The following is an 18,502-nucleotide window of genomic DNA, read 5'->3' as shown; positions in this document are numbered from 1 at the left end:
ATACATACCAGTGACATGGGGCTATAAGAATCACAAGGTAAGTGCAAAAGCAAGAAAGGGGAGGAAGGGAGAAGTGGCTTTTGGTGAAAGAAGCTTCAGGGAGAAAGAACTTTTGAGGTGGAACTACTGAGACATGGTCTATTAAATAGTTCAGATAAAAAAAAATCCCTGTAAAGCTAGAGCAAAACAAAGAAAATATGACAATTACTCTAGACATAAAATGGTAGTTTTCTAATAGTTAAGGCCACAGTCTTTGGAGTCATACATCTGTGGCTTTTATCCTCAGTCCAACAGTTAGGAATTAAGCAAACTGGATAAACTTCTTAACCTCTCTCTTCCTGAGTTTTCTCCACAATAAAATGCGTAAGTAGTAGTGCCTATCTCATAGAATTGTTCAAATAGTAAATGAAATACTATACATACAATGCTTTGGTAAAGGGTTGATAAATGGCATTTTTCACTCACATGAAAATAGACTATTGAAGTTGAAAAATTAGGTAGGAAGTCTCATCTAGACAACCAGGAAGAATTTATATCTCCTATTTCCTAGACATAATTTTCTTTCTTTTTCATATTTTAGAAATGACTTTTCATTTTTATTTTTAGGGTATTTAAAGACATTTTGAAACACTCTCACACTTGAGAGTATAGTACAAAAATTTTTATCTCTTGAAACATTTGAGAGCAAGTGGTCGGCCTGTTGCTCCATCTCCTCCTAACACATTAGTGCATATTTTTTCGGGAACAAGGACATTCTCCTATGTAACTGCATCGTAGTTATCAAAACCAGGAAATTAATAAATTTCCCAGTAAAATGTGCTTCGTAGCAAAGAATTCAGTTTAGACTCACACATTGCCTTTCAGGGTTATATCGTTTTAGTTTCCTTAATTCTGAGACAGCTCCTCAGCCTTCACTTGTTTTTTGTGCCTTTGACGCTTCTGATGACAGGAATATTATAAAAGTAAGGCTGTGTTCTTTGCATTGTGTCTTATCAGATGGCACATACTGTATTAGTTCTATTCACTGATGATTTACTTGATTGAATTGGTTTTAGGTTCTAGGCTTCTTCCCAGTGAAGTTACTCTTTTCTCTTTTGGGTGTATTTACATGCATACACATTTACATCTATATTAATATCTGTGTCTGATGAAAACCATGAGTTCACACTGATACCTCCAGATCCATCCAGTCTAATACCATATAGTTCACTCTAGTTTTCTCCATTTCTATATTTTGACTCCCTTTTCTAATAGATTGTCATTATCCTTATTTTATTTACTTATTTGATCAGTCTCCCTGTGCGTAACCAATCGTCCATTGTCACTGCTGCCCCATTACAGATACTCTACTCCCCAAACTCAGGCCCCTACAACCCTCACTAGGCCATCCCCCTGCATAGATGACCTCCTCACCCAACCAGGCCCTTCCCACAGCACAGGCGCCCTCCTGGTAGGGGCCGGGCTCTAGGCTCATGCTTGAACAATACCTAACGTGTCTGGTTCTCTTCTACCTGTTTTGTTTTCAACAGCTCCCATCAGGCTAGTTCTCTGTGGGAATTCCTTCCTCACTCTGTCAGTCTCTATACCTGCTCTGGGCCACATCCGACGTGGTGCCTGCTTGCCGCGCTTGAGCTCTGGTGTCCTGCTCCAGGCTGCCCTAGCTTCTTTCCCCACCACCAGGACAGACCTTGCCTAATGGCTTTGGGACCGAATTGTCCAGACGGGAAGGGAAGGGAAGAGAAGGGAAGGGAAGGGTAGGGAAGGAAAGGGAAGGGAAGGGAAAGGAAGGGGAGTGAAAAGGGTAGGAAAACGAAGGGAAACGGAAGATGGGAATGACAAGAGGAATAGGAAAATAGGAGGAGGAGCTCACTGATGTATTTTTCAATAAAGCAGAAGCAAGTGCTCCTGTTTTCCAAAGATTCTAAATGGAACTGTTAGCATGATGCTTTCCTTGTCTGGCAATTGGCAGGATGGCCTTCTGCTTTGATTATGGGGCCTGGGGTGGCTTTCCAGCTGTTTCAAGGCTACTGTACATTTAATAGTCTAAGAAAGAACAACAAACCTTCCGGTCATGCTTGTGGATTGCATTGGATTGTGTAGTTCTTATACCATAAAAACCAGCCATCTATATACTAGTTTCCACTTGTCATTTCAGAACAAAAGACAGTATACTTTATTTAGCTTATATATAAAAGTAAGCTAATAACAGTTTAAATACATAGGGTAGCATATTTTCTAATGTGTACTTTGGTATTTGGGCATATAATTTTCTCTCATGCAAACCCTTCAGAATTTGGGGAAGTTGGGAAGCAAGGCAGGTGACATGTACAATGGCTCCAGACTATATTCTTCTACAATTTTATTTAAGTAGTATATTTTAAGATTACTTAGCACAGTGGATCGAAAGCTTAATATAATATAATGGTTATGATTATACCTGTGCTTTAATGATATGTATATGGTAATTAATTTTACATAATAATTAATCTAATTTATACACTATAATAAATTATAATTAAGTCATTTATGTAGAATCATGTAATTATATATAATGGAAATTATACCATAATTATAATGAAATGTTATCATAAATTTTATGGGAGTATATTTTCAATAATTTTTAAAATCTAAAATTGATCTTTCAGATAAATTGGTGCACCGATGCTGAAGAGCAGTGTTCTTTTTGAAATTAGCCCTCAGCCGTCACTTCTTGGACCAATGCCAAATGAAGTGATTACAGACTACCATTTAAATCAGTCCTTCTGGAGCAGTGGAATGTGACACTTTTCTAAAGTGCTAGTTGACATTAGATGTTTAATCTGCCACAGACATACCCTTCACCTCATGTTACACATTAAAAAAACCCCTAAGCTTTTGGCATTTATGAATAAAGGTCTATATAGTCTGGTGTTATGATTCAGAGCTGTATGTCCAAAATAAGAAGAAAAAAAAAAACAAAGTGACAACAAACAGAACGCTATTTTGGCAAGTTGTAATAAGAATCTCTCAATACCAGATCTGAGGAGTTAAGCGGGTCACCGTATTTTTGCATTTCGGAGACAAAGTTTTATTTTCTTACTTAACACATGTCCCTGTGGATAACTGCTCCCTGTAGATTGAATGCTGTTCTGGCCTCACCTGAATTGGTTAATTGGATTGATTATAAAATTACATAAAATCACCATTAAACAGAATAGTAAATAAATCTTATTTATGTGCCTGAGAGTAAAGTTTCCCTTACAGCCTGGTTTCTTATTTCTTACTTATCTTGCCATCCTGTTCTCCTATCTTATTTTCTTCTTATTTCCACTTCAGTCTGGTTTTTTATTTCATACCTATATATCATCTTTTTTACTTATCTTATTTTCTGCTAAAGATAATTATCTTCTAATTCTATAAGAAAAATTATAATATTATTGGCTATCTTATATTTATTGAATACTCTGCGCTCATGACATGAGTAAAGCAAACCAGAGAAGCTGTTGATGCCAATAAAGTCATTTGTAGTAACCTCTATTTACATTTAATTGTCTCCAAGCATAACTGTTCCAACACTTTGTAGCTCCCTCCATCCAGAAGCAAACTTGCCTCTCACTGGAATTCATCAGCTGTGAAGACATGGTCCCTGGACCCCCAACTCTCATTCAGTTTAAATTTTGCTGACGAAGAAAGAGATGAAATAGCTTCTGCTAAGCCCTGTGCAGTTAAGAGTAAATTATTCTTGGTAACAGGCCTCGGAAAGTTTTCGAAAGACTTTCTTAGGTTTCTTGATTTCTCTTTTACCTGGTGATCTGGAAAATTTCCTAAACAATATTCGTCATGCATTGACAATGAGATATGTTTATTTTATCATTGATACCTAATGTTCCATTAGGCGTATTACTACAGCTTGTTGTAGCAAAAAAAAAATAAAAAAGTGTAGGCTCTTGTGCCAGATGCAGGTCCCACTCCTAGCCCTACCGCTGCACAGCCTGGTGATGTTGAGCAAGTCTCAGTCTTATATATGGTGGATAAATGAAAAATGCTAATTTCTTTCCTCCTTTTCCTCCCTCAATGAGCAATATCAATACCTAATCACAGACTAGAAGATTATATATATATTTTTAGTGGGTAAGGACGCATGCGGAAATATGGAATTTAGATCTAGGATCATACAAGATTACCTATAGTCACCTTTCCAAGCTTTGTGGAGTTTACATGACAAATCTTTGTAAGATAAAAATGATTTTTTAAAGATTCCTGTATCTTGGATGAGTGATGTGAAAGTGAAGGTTAATTATCTCCTAGATATAGAATAAGACACCTGGTGGTGGTTTGGGAGTATAAGTGCTGATAAAAACTAGCTGACTTGCATTAATAATATCTTTATTCAGTGACTGCTTTTTGAACAACTTGAAGTATCATACTTGCTCATGAGAAATATTTTGAATTAAAATTTGTTTTGGGGTCGTGTTTGTAAAAACCTTTTTATGAAGGAAAATACTGTGTTGCCTTAGGCACATCTTAATGTAGTTCTATTATAATTTCTTTTTCAGTTAGCTACTTTTTAAAACTTGTATATAACAGTTTCCGGCCTCTTTTCTCAAGTATTAATTCTATTGGCTTGGTCAAAAAGTTCATTTGTTTTTTTTCTGGAAGATGGCTCTAGTAACGCTTCGTTGTCTTTAACATCATTTGAAGTTGTTAGATTGTATTGTGACCACTGTCATATCAGTGTGCATTTAAAAATAACTTACTAAAATTGGTGAATCTTTGTGTAGCCATTTTAATACTGAAGATGGAAGAAAATATGTGACATTTTTTGGTATATTATGCTTTATTATTTCAAGAAAGGTAAAAACGCAACTGAAATGCCAAAGAAAAATTTTTGCGCAGTGTATGGAGAAGGTGCTGTGACTGAGGGAACGTGTCAAAAGTGGTTTGTGAAGTTTTGTGTTGGAGATTTCTCGGTGGACGATGCTCCACAGTTGGGTAGACCAGTTGAAGTTGATAGCAATCAAATTGAGACATTAACTGAGAGCAATCAACATCATACCACCTGTGAGGGAGCCAACATGCTAAAAATATCCAAATCAGTAAAGCTATTCTTAAAAATGAAAAATGTATGGAAAATGAAAGTCTGTATGGAAAAACCATTCAGACTTTTTGGCCAATGTAATACTCATTGCTTCAAATGCCTGTGCTCTTTACTGTGCTAGAAGAAATGACTCCTAGTTAAGCATGTTTTGTGTTCAAGTTTCCAACATTTAATGAGCCCTCTTATGTACATGACATTGTTCAAAGATGATGCATTAATCAAAAATATAGGAGGTGGCAGTGGGTGGGGCAGGGGAAAGTGATGGTGGGAAAATGGAGACAAATGTATTTGAACAATTAAAAAAGTAGGAGTAGCATTTATGATGTTCTTTGTAACTGTTCAATTGTTTGAAGTACTTATATGTATAAAATTTTTAGGTGAAGACATTGAGGCTTTGAGAAGTTTAATAACTTGCCAGAAGTCACCCATTTAGTAAGCACAGGGCCCGGGTCTGCGTGTCTGACTTAAGCGCTTGTACTTTAACCTCTAGGCCGTGATATGACTTCACTTACACTCTGTTGATCGACCTCTTCCATCACATTCTTGCACTTTACCGTGTTCCTCTTTGAATCTTTTTCCTCTGGGTATTTCTTACCAATGTTACTGAATATATCTTAATTTTCTACTTAGCCCTAATGTCTCCTAGTCACATTACCATTTTTAAAAACCTTATATTTGGTATATATTTTAACCTATGGAAAAGTTGCTTGATTAGGACAAGGAGCTCCAATATATTTAGTTGACCCAGACTTAACAAATTATTCATATCTTGCCCTATTTGATTTATCATTTTTCTATTTATATGTGTGTGTTTCTCTCTGTATACATGTACATACATACATACATATATGTATAGACTTATTAACAAACCATTTGCGAGTGAGTTGGGGACATCAAGCCTCTTTATCACTAAATACAATGTGCATTTTCTAGAAACAAGAATATTTTCTTTACATTTAGTACAGTTATCAAAATCAGGAAATTTAACATTAATACAATACCATTATCTAATGCACAGTCCATGGTCAGTTTCAGCAGTTGTCTCTAAATTATCTTTTATAGACATATTTGCCCAGTCTAAGATCGATCCAGGATCACACATTACATTTAATTGTCATACCTCTTTAAAAAAAAAAGATTTAATTTATTTGTTTTTAGAGAGGGGGAAAAGGAAGGGAATAAAGAGGGAGAGAAACATGGATTTGTGAGAGAAACATCTATAGGTTGCCTCTCACACGCCCCCTATCAGGACCTGGTTCCCAATGTAGGCATGTGCCCTGACAGGGAATCAAACCAGTAACCTTATGCTTTGTGGGACAATGCCCAACTCACTGAGCTACTAAGTCGGGGCATGTCATGCTGATTTAGTTCCCTTTAATCTGCAATACACCACCAGCCTGTTTCTTGATGTTGACATTTTTGAAGATTGCAGGCCAAGTATTTTGTAGACTGACCTACAATTTGGTAGTGTCTAATGTGTCCTCTTACTAGACTTAGTTTATGCATTTTTGAAGGGACTATCACAGAAATGATTCTGTGTTCATTTTGGTGCATCATAGATAACAGGAGCCTGCTATTGAAAGTTTGTTTTAATTTGCGAGGAGATACCATGAACTATGTAACATGTTGCGTGTCAAATTTTTACCTACTAGGTGCAGCAGTGTTCGTTGGTGATTTTCTAATTCCATCACTTGATGGGGAGACTCTGTCCTGCAGAGCTGCTCCGGGTTGCCACAGATGGGGAAATAAACTGTACCAGACACAATTTGCCTGTTAGGAGAAGGGGTGGCAATTCTTTCTAGTGGAGAATGCCCAGAGCCCTTCCCTAGAAGTGGTTTTTATTGAGAACGATATGCGCAGGGATATACAGCATACATACAAAACCCAGCAATCTACTTCAAAATGCTCTAGATAATAAATTAAAGAAATACAGAGGTTTGTCTTAAATCAAGGTCCATCGGACAAGTTGGCACCAGATGCTCATTAAGGCACAGTTTTCAGGGCTCAGATATTATCTCCTTGCTGTGAAGTAAAACACCTGGTTTTCCCTTATCAGGGCTGTGGGAAGCAGAGCAAACTTCAGTGGATACAACGTGTTCTTTTGCGGGCCTATAGTTCCCAGTGTCTCACAAAGTGGTCCCCAATGTCAATACTCAGTAACTCGAGGACATTCTTAGCAAAGTAAGTTTCACAGGGTTTAATGCATTCCTTTTCCAGGCCTAATTGTCCCCAGGAACCGCCTGATCCAGTTTAGGGCTGTATCTGCCTTTAGATTGTTTTGCTGACCAGTCAGGGGGCTGGGAAGCGCAGCCAAGAGATAAGGAGACTTCTTTCAGATAGAATGAGGACTCCGGCCATGACAAAGCCAAGGGGTGAGGGTCTTTTGCCCCCTCTCCTTGTCCCCCAAGACCTTCCCTGATGGCCCCCATGCAACTGTGCCTGTCTTAGGTTGCCCCTGCCATTGAGCGGTCTTACCCATCATTGACTAACCAGCCATCCTTCGGGGCCAAGCAGAGTGATGTGAGGGAGGCAGGGGCACCCCTGCCAGGTGGACAGGTTTTGTCTCATCAGTGGCCTGTTCTCCAAAGGCCTCCTTCCTCAGCTCCAGCCTTGGGGCCCTCTCATCTGTCAGCGAGGCTGTAATTCCTGAAACCAGGGAGGACGGTTCCCAACAATCATTTCTTCTATATTTATTACCATAATTTGCCATGTATGATCACCTTTTGCCCAAATTTTTGAGAGAAAAATAAGGATGCACATTATACATGGGTAGTATTAATTCCTTATCTATATAAATGTCTTTAATTCTTTGATTTGTAGTTATTAAAAGTGTAACTCTAGAAAGCAATAATGATATCCATATGCAAAATAATACCCTAGAATATGATAATCAGTTTTGTTGAACTTATGATGAACTTGCAATGAAAGCAGTTTCAGCCAACAATTCAATGAGATGAAAGGAAGAGCGAGGTATTGTTATCACAGAGTAAGACAGGTGATGGCTGATTGTTATCCACTTGGTAAGATAGATGATGCTGACTTCAGTGGCATAGGGTGACCAGCACGACATTTCTCTTCATTCACTTTAGGTGGGAGAAATAATTGGAAAATCCCATGGAAAATGTCAAAATTGTTTTTGTACACTGCAAGCTTTAAGCTAAAATGATTAAATATGCTTCGAAGCCTGGCAACAGAGCTGCTGAGAGGCACTTTGGACCGCCTCCCACAGAAAGTGTCATCGGGTTGTGGAGGCAACAGGACGAAACGCTCCTTCAGATGCGCTGACAGAAGAAGGCAATGTGGAGGAAACCTCCAAAGGCCAGAGGTAGAGCAGGAGGTGAAGACCTGGGTTCTGGAGCAGTGTCCAACTTGGGTCTCTGTTTCGATCAAGATGATACAAGAAGAAGGTAAAAGGACTGCATGAGAGAAAAAAAACATTGATGATTTCTCATGGATACCTAACCGGTGCTTTAACTTTGTGAAGAGAGATGGTTTGAGCATGAGGATACTAATGAAACTTGCCCACAAACTTCCAGCAGCGTGTGAGAATCAAGTTTTGGAATTTCATTCTTACATTATCAATCTTTGAAAGATTTACAGCTTTGAGCTGTCCCAAATCGCCAATATGGATAAGGTACCACTCACATTTGATGGGCCATCCAACAGGACTGTGGATGTCAAAGGAGCAAAGACTGTGGCTGTTAAGACTCATGGTTATAAGAAAACACATTTCACTGTTGTTGTAGCCTGTTGTGCAGATGGGACAAAGCTATCACCCATGAACATCTTTACAAGAAAAACATTTCCTAAAGAAAGATTCTAAGTGTAATTATTCTCCATGTGCCTGAAAAAGGATGGATGAATGAAGGTGTGAAAATCTGGTTTAACAAAGTCTAGTCACGACCGCCTGGAGGATTACTTAAAAAACCAACTTTGCTTGTTTTCGATCACTTCAAAGTCCATGTTACACAAAGTTCAAAAGCAACCTCAGCGGACTTGAAAACCCAACCTGCTGTGATACCTTGTGGGCCACCCAGCCAACTGCAACCTCTTGATGTGTCAGCAAACAAGCCCTTTAAGGCCCAATGAAGAAAGAGTGGATTTAGGTGATGCTGCCAGCTGGTAATGATTTAGCACCAACAGGCTGAATCAAGAAAGTAGCCATCACCCAGGTTCATGTCTGGATCCTGAGATCGTGGAATGGTGTCAAGAAGGAAGTGGTTGTGAAATCATTTAAAAAAAGTGGCATCAGCAATGCTATCGATGAAACTGAGGATGATGGAATTTACTGGGATGAGGAAAGTGACTCTTCAGAAGACACTGGGAATGTAGAAATTGAAGAAAATGATATTTCTGATATTGTCAGTAAAAAGTTCTTGACCTTCTATGATACGTAAATTTGTTACTGATACATAAAATGTCTTGTACCTTGTATTTGTTCTTGCATTTTGTAATTATTTGTTAACATAAAATTTCTTGTACCATAATGTCTTCAAAAGTAAATGTTAAAATTCCTTTATAATACAAAAAATAAGTATCAAATATAAATAAATAAATAATTGAAATAAAAAATTGAAACAAAAGATTTTTTTTCCTAAAGTTTGGGCCAAAACATGGCTGCACATTATATACAGCAAAATACAGTAGCTGGAGTTCCACTGTAAGGAAGAGCTTTCTCTTTTCCTCCATTTAGTCATTCATTTATTTATGTCAGGACGGACTCCTGGAATCTTACTTTCTTCACTAGCTAATATCCTATTACTATTATTAATTTATTTTAATGCTCAGATTGATCTAGATTTTGTCCAATCTAGCTTTCATGTCCTTTTGATGTGGTGCTGTGATTTTTCAGTGCTTCTTAGCGGCTGGTACAAAAGAATGGCCTAGGTTCATCTTATAATTTTTGTGTTCTAGCCCTGGAATGAGCCTTCCTCCAAGAAGCTCTGGTTCCTTTTACTAGAGGAAAGGGTTTGAAACCAAGATTTCCTCACTTATCCCTTATTTTCTTTCTCCCTCCTTTCCTCCTTGCATCCTCTTCTTCCTCCTTTTCTTTCCTCCATTCTCTCTCCCCCTCCCTTTTTTTTCCCTCCCTCCCTTCTTCATCTTTGTGCTTTATCCAAGCATAGAAGAAGCCTAATTATATCATACATTGTGGAAATTGCTTGAACCTTTTGTGAATAAGCATTTCCTCATTCTCTGGTCTTTCCTTTTCAACATCTGTTAGATCTGATCATGTATTAATACTTGAACCCTGGGTTCACTCGTCTCTGATTTGGTTTAGCCTCCTTTGTTCTCTAATTTAATACTTGATTGGAACCTATTACTAACCTTGCTTTCACTTTCTATTCTTGGGTGTGAAATTTAATTTATATTTTCTTTTCATCCACATTTAACTATAACCCATGCTTCATATTCAACTTCATTCTTCTAGTTCCATGTAGTGTCCTTTAAGAAACTGGTCTGGCTGGAAGTCTAAGATTAGCATACGTGCTACACTGATAAAGCTTTTATTGGGGATTCTGTTTCTGTGCATCAGTGTTTAGTAGTCTTGGACTCAAATGGACCCAGGCAGCGATTTTTTTTTTCATTTGCTTTGCAGAAGGTAAAGAATGGGGTTTGGATGCAGTGTAAGGAAATTAGATATGAGCACTTATCTGGCTCCCTAAACAGAAACAGGTGTTTAGGAAAAGCTAATGGAACACAAAAACTGCACTGTGTAACAGCTTTAAATGTTTCAAGAAAAGGGTGTCATACTGTTCAGGCGAATTCATAATCAGATATGTAATATGGGAAACTTTACAGACAACAAGAGATGCTAGAAGAAATGTAAGGCGCGTTTTACAAGAGGACTCACTGACAAAGATTATCATCTCTTTATGGAGGCTGTAAGACAAAAATTCTCAGTTGATTTCAGTGAATTCTTGGGGCTGAATAGTTTTGGTGAGTGATAGGCTATGTGTCACACACAAACCAACAATAACAAGCTCCAAAGAGGTTTCCAGTTTGCAGTGGGTGGAGGTGACTCCCTATCATATTACCCCCAGCAACAGGGAGGCCAGCATGGGAGGCAGCCAGGAGAGCCTTTCCACAGTTACTTCCATCCCAGCCTGTGATTTAATGGATAAAAATGTATATAAAAATGTTAAACATTCTTGTTATTTTTTTTTGTTTTAGTGTTGTTAAGTAGATAATTGAAGATCAATTTGTGAGTCATACAAGAAAAACATTTCATGACTTGAGTCATATATATTTTTTAATTTAATTCAAGTCAGGTGAAAGGATATCCATTTCTCCATAACTCACCATATTCACCGTTAGATGAATTTTGGCCATTAAAAAAAACAACAAATCTTTTATCAAATGAAAGCAGATTCACCACTTAAGGGATATAAAAAAATTTCTCAGATTCTGAAAAGCATATCTCTAAGAGGAACTTGAAGCGTCTTTTGAAGAAGTAGCACCATCATTGAAATAATTATGTCATGTCAGGTTGTCTCTGCTTGGAAGAAGATGAATTATTTTGAGTATATGAGTTTTTATGGTTGTGCTTAAAGAGACAATCCTATTTATTATGGGTTTCCTTTATCATGCTGTTTGACTTTTGAAGACCTAGATGTGTCAGAATCATAATTATGAAGGCCAGTTCTCATCTTTACACTGTAGATTAAAACAAAAGAGAGAGGGTATTTTCTTTTCTATTTTAATGTGTCCTAAGACAAGTGCTGAAATATAGCTTCTTTTAATTGAGTTTCTAGCTAAATGAATCTGAATCAGTTTAGCCAATAACGTTATAGTTATTGTTATTTTTCAGTCATAGGAAAGAGTTCTCTTGTCAATTGGCTTCTCTTACTGGGATTTTTCACTCCACCCCTTACTCTGAAGATGCAGAGGATTATAATAACTCAGCAGACAATGTTTGAAATGGGAGTATAAAGGCTTAGGCTCTATCATCACAGGCGTTATTCCTTAGGTCCAGCGCTGCTGGTGGATGAGAAGCCATTGACATCACCTGGGAGCTTCACAGAACTACAGAGACTCAGGTCCCACCCCTGACTAGAATTATAATCTGCATTTTAACAAATCCCCAGGTGATTCAGATTCACATGTACATTAGAGTTTGAGAAGCACTCATCTGTAAATTTGACAATAACTTATAAAGGGTTTCAAGAAACAATTGTGGGGTCAAAAGGGATATGTGTTAAGAATTTAAGGAGTTTATTTTGAATATATAATCAGAGGTAGCAAAACTTTTTCATTTGAGGGAGGAGGGTGCAAAATAAAAAGTGCTAGCAGTGTGCCCAAAACAGGTAGACGTAAAAACATAATCCAAATAACATGCAGGCTTTTGGCCATCCTGAGTGTGAAGAGATTTGACTTTACTCAATGATTTTTCTTCTATTGGAGCATTCAATAGAGAATGCATATAAACTAAAGTTAGCAAGCATTCATTGTGCTTACTAAATGTAAAAAATGATGCTAGATAGTAGAGAATACATGGACAGCTAGGAAAATTTCTTCATTCTTAAGGGCCTTGCCTGGCACTTCAAAATTACTTATTGAATTGAAATGCAGAATTGAGGATAGGTAGGTGAACGACAAGTTCTAATATAAAGTAGAATAGAAGTAGCTCTTAAATAGATCCAAGTGATACTTTGTGGGAATGGGAGGAAAGAAACAGCATTGCCCATCTCCCCTCATAACTCCCCACACAAGCATTTTTTCTTTTTAATGGTAGCTGCGTGGGTGTTCTTACTCTCACACTGTCCTACCCAAGTGAACTCAGTTTCAGTAAGAATAATTCTATGCTGATGACATTTCATATTTAGATCTGTGACTCCAAATATTCTTTCTACAAAGACCGAGACTGGGCATTGAAGGAAAAGTAGGTTTTCTGCGTGTCCAAACGGCATCTGGGCATAGGGAAGAGTGTGCACAAGGAGGAGAGGGCCCGCACTCTGGCAGTGGAAATGAACAGAAAGTCGTGATTTTTGTGGTGGCGGGGATATGAGAGGGTATCAAAAGGAGATGCTTTGGAAGTGATGAACAGGTATATTTCAGGCATTAAAAAATAACGCTGACTAGCCAGAAGTAAACTTGAATATTGGTTGAAGAATTATCTTCAAATTGGAGTAATCTTTGACCTAACTAAGATTACCTCCTTCCTCTCTAGAAGTTGCTTAGGCAGGGAGAATAAGTAGACAGAGTTAAATGGACTGAGCACTTCATCAAATTTGGGGGTTATAAGTTAATGAACATTTTCAGATTTAATAGTAAAATACTGTCCAAGAGCATTTTTCTAAATGTGATCAAGTCACTGCAATTCATTATGTTTCAAAGTATAACTTGGTATGAATCCTTAAAATAAGTATAATAAATATGCTTCTATTTCTAGATAACTTATATACCTAATATTTCAAAATTTGGCAACTTGGCAAATGTTGCTTATGAAACAGTATTTACATGCTTGAAACTGATGCAAAGAAATCTTGAAATTTGACTGTTTTCAAGAATTACATTTCTTAATTTTTAGAAGTTACATTTGTTCCCCCCATTCTGTCTGTTTATTCTTACTAGATTCTTATTTGCTTATCTTTGTGATTGTGACCATCGTTTCATTAACATTTTACATAGTTCTTCTATATCCTATGTCAGAAGATTCCAAAATCAGCAGTAACTGGTCATCTAACCTAAAGTTGTTCCTGCTGAAATTCATCCATTTTTGATGCCTTATTTTTTTGGTTTGTGATCTTTGATTGTGAGCTCATTTCTCGATCCTAATTTATGAGCGTCCTTCAAGCCTTAAGATTTCCTTTAGAAAACATTTTCTTTTGCTGCTGCCTGTAGCCAGTGGGGAGCCACTGACATAGAATTACATTAGAATCCCTTGAAGATCTCAACTCAATGAGAAAGTTCAAGTGTTTGCTCCTTTACTTCTACTTACTGGTATAAGGTCCAATATGCTGATAGCAATTCTGCAGTTGGTACCTGCCCTCAGAACAATTCCATCCTTTTTGTCTGTTTACTACTGTTACTTCAATTTCCTAGCTACTCTGACCTCAGCTCAGGGTGCGTGCGTGCGTGCGTGCGTGCGTGCGTGTGTGTGTGTGTGTGTGTGTAAGATTTGTCTCCAAGGCCTAAGCCATCTGCTGCAGCATCAGTAAGGCTTCAAAGCATGCATCCTGTCCAATCCAGTGCCTCGTTAATCTTCAGGGCACTTAGCCATAGTGTCAGAAGCAGATGTCCTCAAAATCACGTTTCATATATTTTTAATCCATTTACATCATAAACCTGAAGATGGATTTATGAAAGCATTCATTTTGGGGGTTATTTGGGCAGGCTTGTAACAGTGATTGTGCAATGTCTTTTAAAAGACAATTAAAAATAACCTATTTATTTTAGAGTAGTTTTAATACTTATAGAAAGATTGTGAAGATAGTACAGAGTTCCAGTGTATCCCACACTGTTTCTCCTATTGCATTTCAAATGTACAAAATAACGCCACTGAAGACAGTAGGAGAAAAAAGTGATGTCCTATAAATGGGCAGAAACTGTAAAAACAAAGAAAGGAAACTACACAAGCATTCTACATTTGTGATATGATTAGATTCTTTTGTCACTTTCTTCATTTCATCTTGGAATTCCCTGACCTCCTAAATAATTTTTTAAAAATCTCCTACATCAAGTTTTGTGCTATAAAGTTCTATGGGTTTTGACAAATGAGTCACATTAGGTGTTCACCATTAAGTATAATCACAGATTATTTTTAGCACCTTGTGCTTTACCTAGTCAATCTACCTCCCCTCACCCAGAATCTAGCAATCACTGATTATTGTACTGTCTTTAGTTTTGTTTTTTCCCAAAATATTATAAAAGTGGAGTTGTACAATGAAAAATGTAGCCTTTTAACTTAGCAATATGCATTCAAGGCTCATTCACATTTTGCATGACTTGATAGCTCATTCCTTTTCATTGCTGAATAGTAGTACATCATATGGATTTACAATTTTGTTTATCCACTCAACAATTGAAAGCCATCTTGGTTGCTCCCAGTTTGTGCAGTTATGAACAAAGCGCTGTAAGAATTCTCATGCAGACAAAAGTGCAATTCTCAGGATTTCTTCTATTTTTATTATTTTCCTTTGGGATATATATTTACACACTTGTTTTAATCAGCAGTATTTTCCATGTACACATGCATGCACAAGCTATTTATGAGGTGGTACATGACATTTCGATTCTTCCCTTACATTTTCTTCACAGATATTCAAGAATTTTATGAGGTGACATTGCTGAATTCTCAAAAAAGTTGTGAGCAGAAGATAGAAGAAGCCAATCAAGTTGTGCAGAAATGGGAGAAGACATCCCTTCTTGCTTCATGCCACGATAACCTTCAAAAGTCTACAGAGGTATATTACTGAGGCTCCTGCAGGAACAAAACACTGTATTTTGCCGTGTGTAACGCACGCCCACATTTTGTGCACATTATGCATGGGATTATTATACCTGTGGTATGTAACCATTATAGCCATGTAAGATGCACATCCTTATTTTTCCCTCAAAAGTTTGGGCAAAAAAGTGTGTATTATACATAGCAAAATACAGTAATAGTATGACTTATGCAAGTAAAGAATAGTACTCATTAGCAACAAATGGCAACACTAATACTAGAAATGTAGTTATAGCTTACTGTTAATGTTATTCTGAATAAAAGGGTTCATTGAGACACATGCTGGCCAGAACATGGCCAGGTGCTGAGGTGTGCAGTCTGAGCCAGCAGGGCTGGATGGAGAAGACAAACGTGTCCACCATGTCCAGTATCCCAGCATTGATGGATCCATTTTATACAATGAGTTTGGGGAAGAAAGGCAGAGCTTGTTTGGAAAGAATTTATATTGGCTATAAATAAGGGGGTGGCTGGGAAAATGTGAAGTGAGGAAAGTCGTGGGATAAGTAAAGAGCCTGTAAGGAAAACACGTTTGATGTCTCTGGATTGGTTGTGGGCAGCAACGCAGAGTGTTGTGCATAAGCAAAATGCGGTGGTGTCTGGTGTTGAGCTGCTTTTTCTAGATAGCTATCTGGATGTTGATGCAAGGTTTCAACATACACCCAGAAATACACCCAGAAATATGAGCAGTCTTTTCTTGGTTTTGGTCTATGACTATAACTGATTGATTTCCCTGGTCTCTTGTTCCCATATGGCCTGCTATAATTTAACTTAGGACATCTCAGAATTTTTAAAAAGTATTTTTAGGCAATTTATCCATGCATAGTCCCACACATACACCTCATTTTACACATGTGATCAAATATATACTTTTTATTCTCAATGCCGTTCTTTTTTTTTTTTTTAACTTTTCCATTTTTTCGTGTCTTCTCTTTCACTCGCTTTCTGCCCATGCTGCATTAGCTCTACTCTCCTCACCTCCAGGGTTACTCATCTCAACAACTGAATGTGTTTAGTCTTTCTTCATTCATGTAGTTCATATAATATGTTTTCATATGTAAACTATATACATGTATATGGGATATACATACATACATACATACTGGAGTATGCTTACATATATATGCACACTGAATTGTGAAAAGTATTTGTTCCTCAAAAAATGTTTGTATTATATGAAAGTTTCTTAAAGTTGTCCGGTATAGCTTTGATTTGTTCTTCTGATGGATGTGTAATATTATAGTGTGAGTATATCATAATTTATTCATTCCTCTCTAGATAAGAATTTACTGTTTCCAATTTTCTGCCATTACGATTAATGCTGCAATCTGCTAATTACATGTACATCCTAATTTACTGATACTTTTATTCTATAGGCTAGATTCTCAGGGTGACACTATTGGCTCCAAGGGTATGTACACCTAATTTGAATAAATGTTGCCAGACCGATTTCACCTTTCACGTTTCCACTGACAATGCATGTTGGTGCAATTTTACCTCACATCCCTCCCAGAGATAGGTGTTGCTGCTCTTCTTATGTCTTGCCAGGAAATTTAATTGGTTTTTGAACAGATGCCAGCATATAAGGATGAATGATGACAAAAATCCACACTGGGTCCTAGCCATTTATTTTTCAATGTCAAAATCAGGATAGGCTAAACAGTGTTAATGTAATGTGGGTTTTCCTACATGTGATTTTAGCGTTTTCAAAAACTCTATTTTATGCATCTTAAAATCTCTCGTTTAGGAGGTCCGCAGCCTATGGTGATTTGAACATTGGCCAGGTATATCCAAAAAACCAGAGCATGAATGCACACTAACTCCAATTATGTGCTTCTGAAGAGTCTGATTGCTCTTTCTAAATGGGCTGTATGAGGCAGAGAGTCAGGTCTGTCTGGTCTTTGTTGAAGATGATAGTGGGCCCAGGAGAAAAGTGTCTTTTATTTGGGTCTCAATGTACTGAGCTAGGACAACAGAAGCTCTTGTGCTGCAGGGGTTGGTTTTCCAAGGTCAGTTTGAAAATTGAGTCCAAATTAAGTTGTTGCTAAAATGGTTTATGTGAAGAACAGTTCAGAAATGGAGCCAAAATGAAATTCATAATCAGAAAAGCTTAGAATATAAGGGACAACAGCCTGCGTAGATTCAAATGATGTCGTGCAAATGCTTGTTAAGTTTTTTAATTCTCACCTTCCATCCCTTCTTTTGAACGAACTGAGTTTATTTAAAGCAGCTGGGAAGGACATGTAAGCTCTTTAAGAGCAGCAATCATAAATCTTCCATATCTCTGATTCCTTGGTACCCACCAAAATGTTTGTCACATAGTAGGTACAAGAAATACATGTTGAATGAGAAAGAAGTCCCTGGAAGCATCCTCTGGTTTCCAGCTTCATTCTGGCCTCTGGGCTCCCTGCCTATCCCATTCTGTTTCTCTTTTTCTGGTCTCTTCGCTGTGTCTCCTTAGGGTGCAGGCTTAAACGGAGAAGAAACTGGTGTGCCTCAGGTGAGCAAAGATGGCAGAGGAAGTATGGATTTTATCCTTTGAAACAATAACGATGATATTCTTATGTGACTGGAACATCAGTTCTCGAAACAGAAGTTTCAAAAACACTTAAGGCAATCGACACACCACTGGGATATTACTTTTTAATGGGTTATATATATGCTAGTGCATTTATTTAAAAACAAGTTTTATTAAGATATCCATAGCTTTTAAAAATCTTTGAGAGTGCAGGAAAATGCAAAAGGTAGTATCTACTTACAGCTGTACTTGTATGAGGCAAAAGTCAAGATTAGTGGTTGAAATAATGACTCTATTTTATGGATTCAGGTTTTAACTTGGTGTTCTCTCTCTCTCTCTCTCTCTTTTTTTTTTTGTTAGTAGAGTCAGTTCAATCTCTTGAAGTATATTGGCAATGTAAAGGCAAATTCTGGTAGCATAACAATGAAAAGTTCAGGGCAAATAACCAATGGACTGGGTGTTT

The 18,502-nt window shown here is 37.4% G+C and overlaps 1 protein-coding gene across 1 annotated transcript in view; it reads left to right on the top strand.

The window, feature by feature from the left end:
• The window catches only part of LOC129072703 (disks large homolog 1-like), a 257,779-nt gene extending 239,716 nt beyond the window's left edge, over positions 1-18,063 (top strand). The window contains exons 3-4 of the mRNA XM_054576190.1: positions 15,338-15,483; positions 17,983-18,063. Coding sequence (XP_054432165.1) covers positions 15,338-15,483; positions 17,983-18,063 — 227 coding nt within the window. The remainder of the gene's footprint in view (positions 1-15,337; positions 15,484-17,982) is intronic.
• Positions 18,064-18,502: the final 439 nt, after the last annotated feature.

This window comes from Pteronotus mesoamericanus, unplaced genomic scaffold (assembly GCF_021234165.1).
Source record: "Pteronotus mesoamericanus isolate MK-2021 breed Mesoamerican mustached bat unplaced genomic scaffold, CSHL_Meso_final contig_33, whole genome shotgun sequence".
Classification (NCBI taxonomy): domain Eukaryota; kingdom Metazoa; phylum Chordata; class Mammalia; order Chiroptera; family Mormoopidae; genus Pteronotus; species Pteronotus mesoamericanus.
Note: the sequence above shows the minus strand (reverse complement) of the source record. Positions and strands in the feature narration are given on the sequence as shown.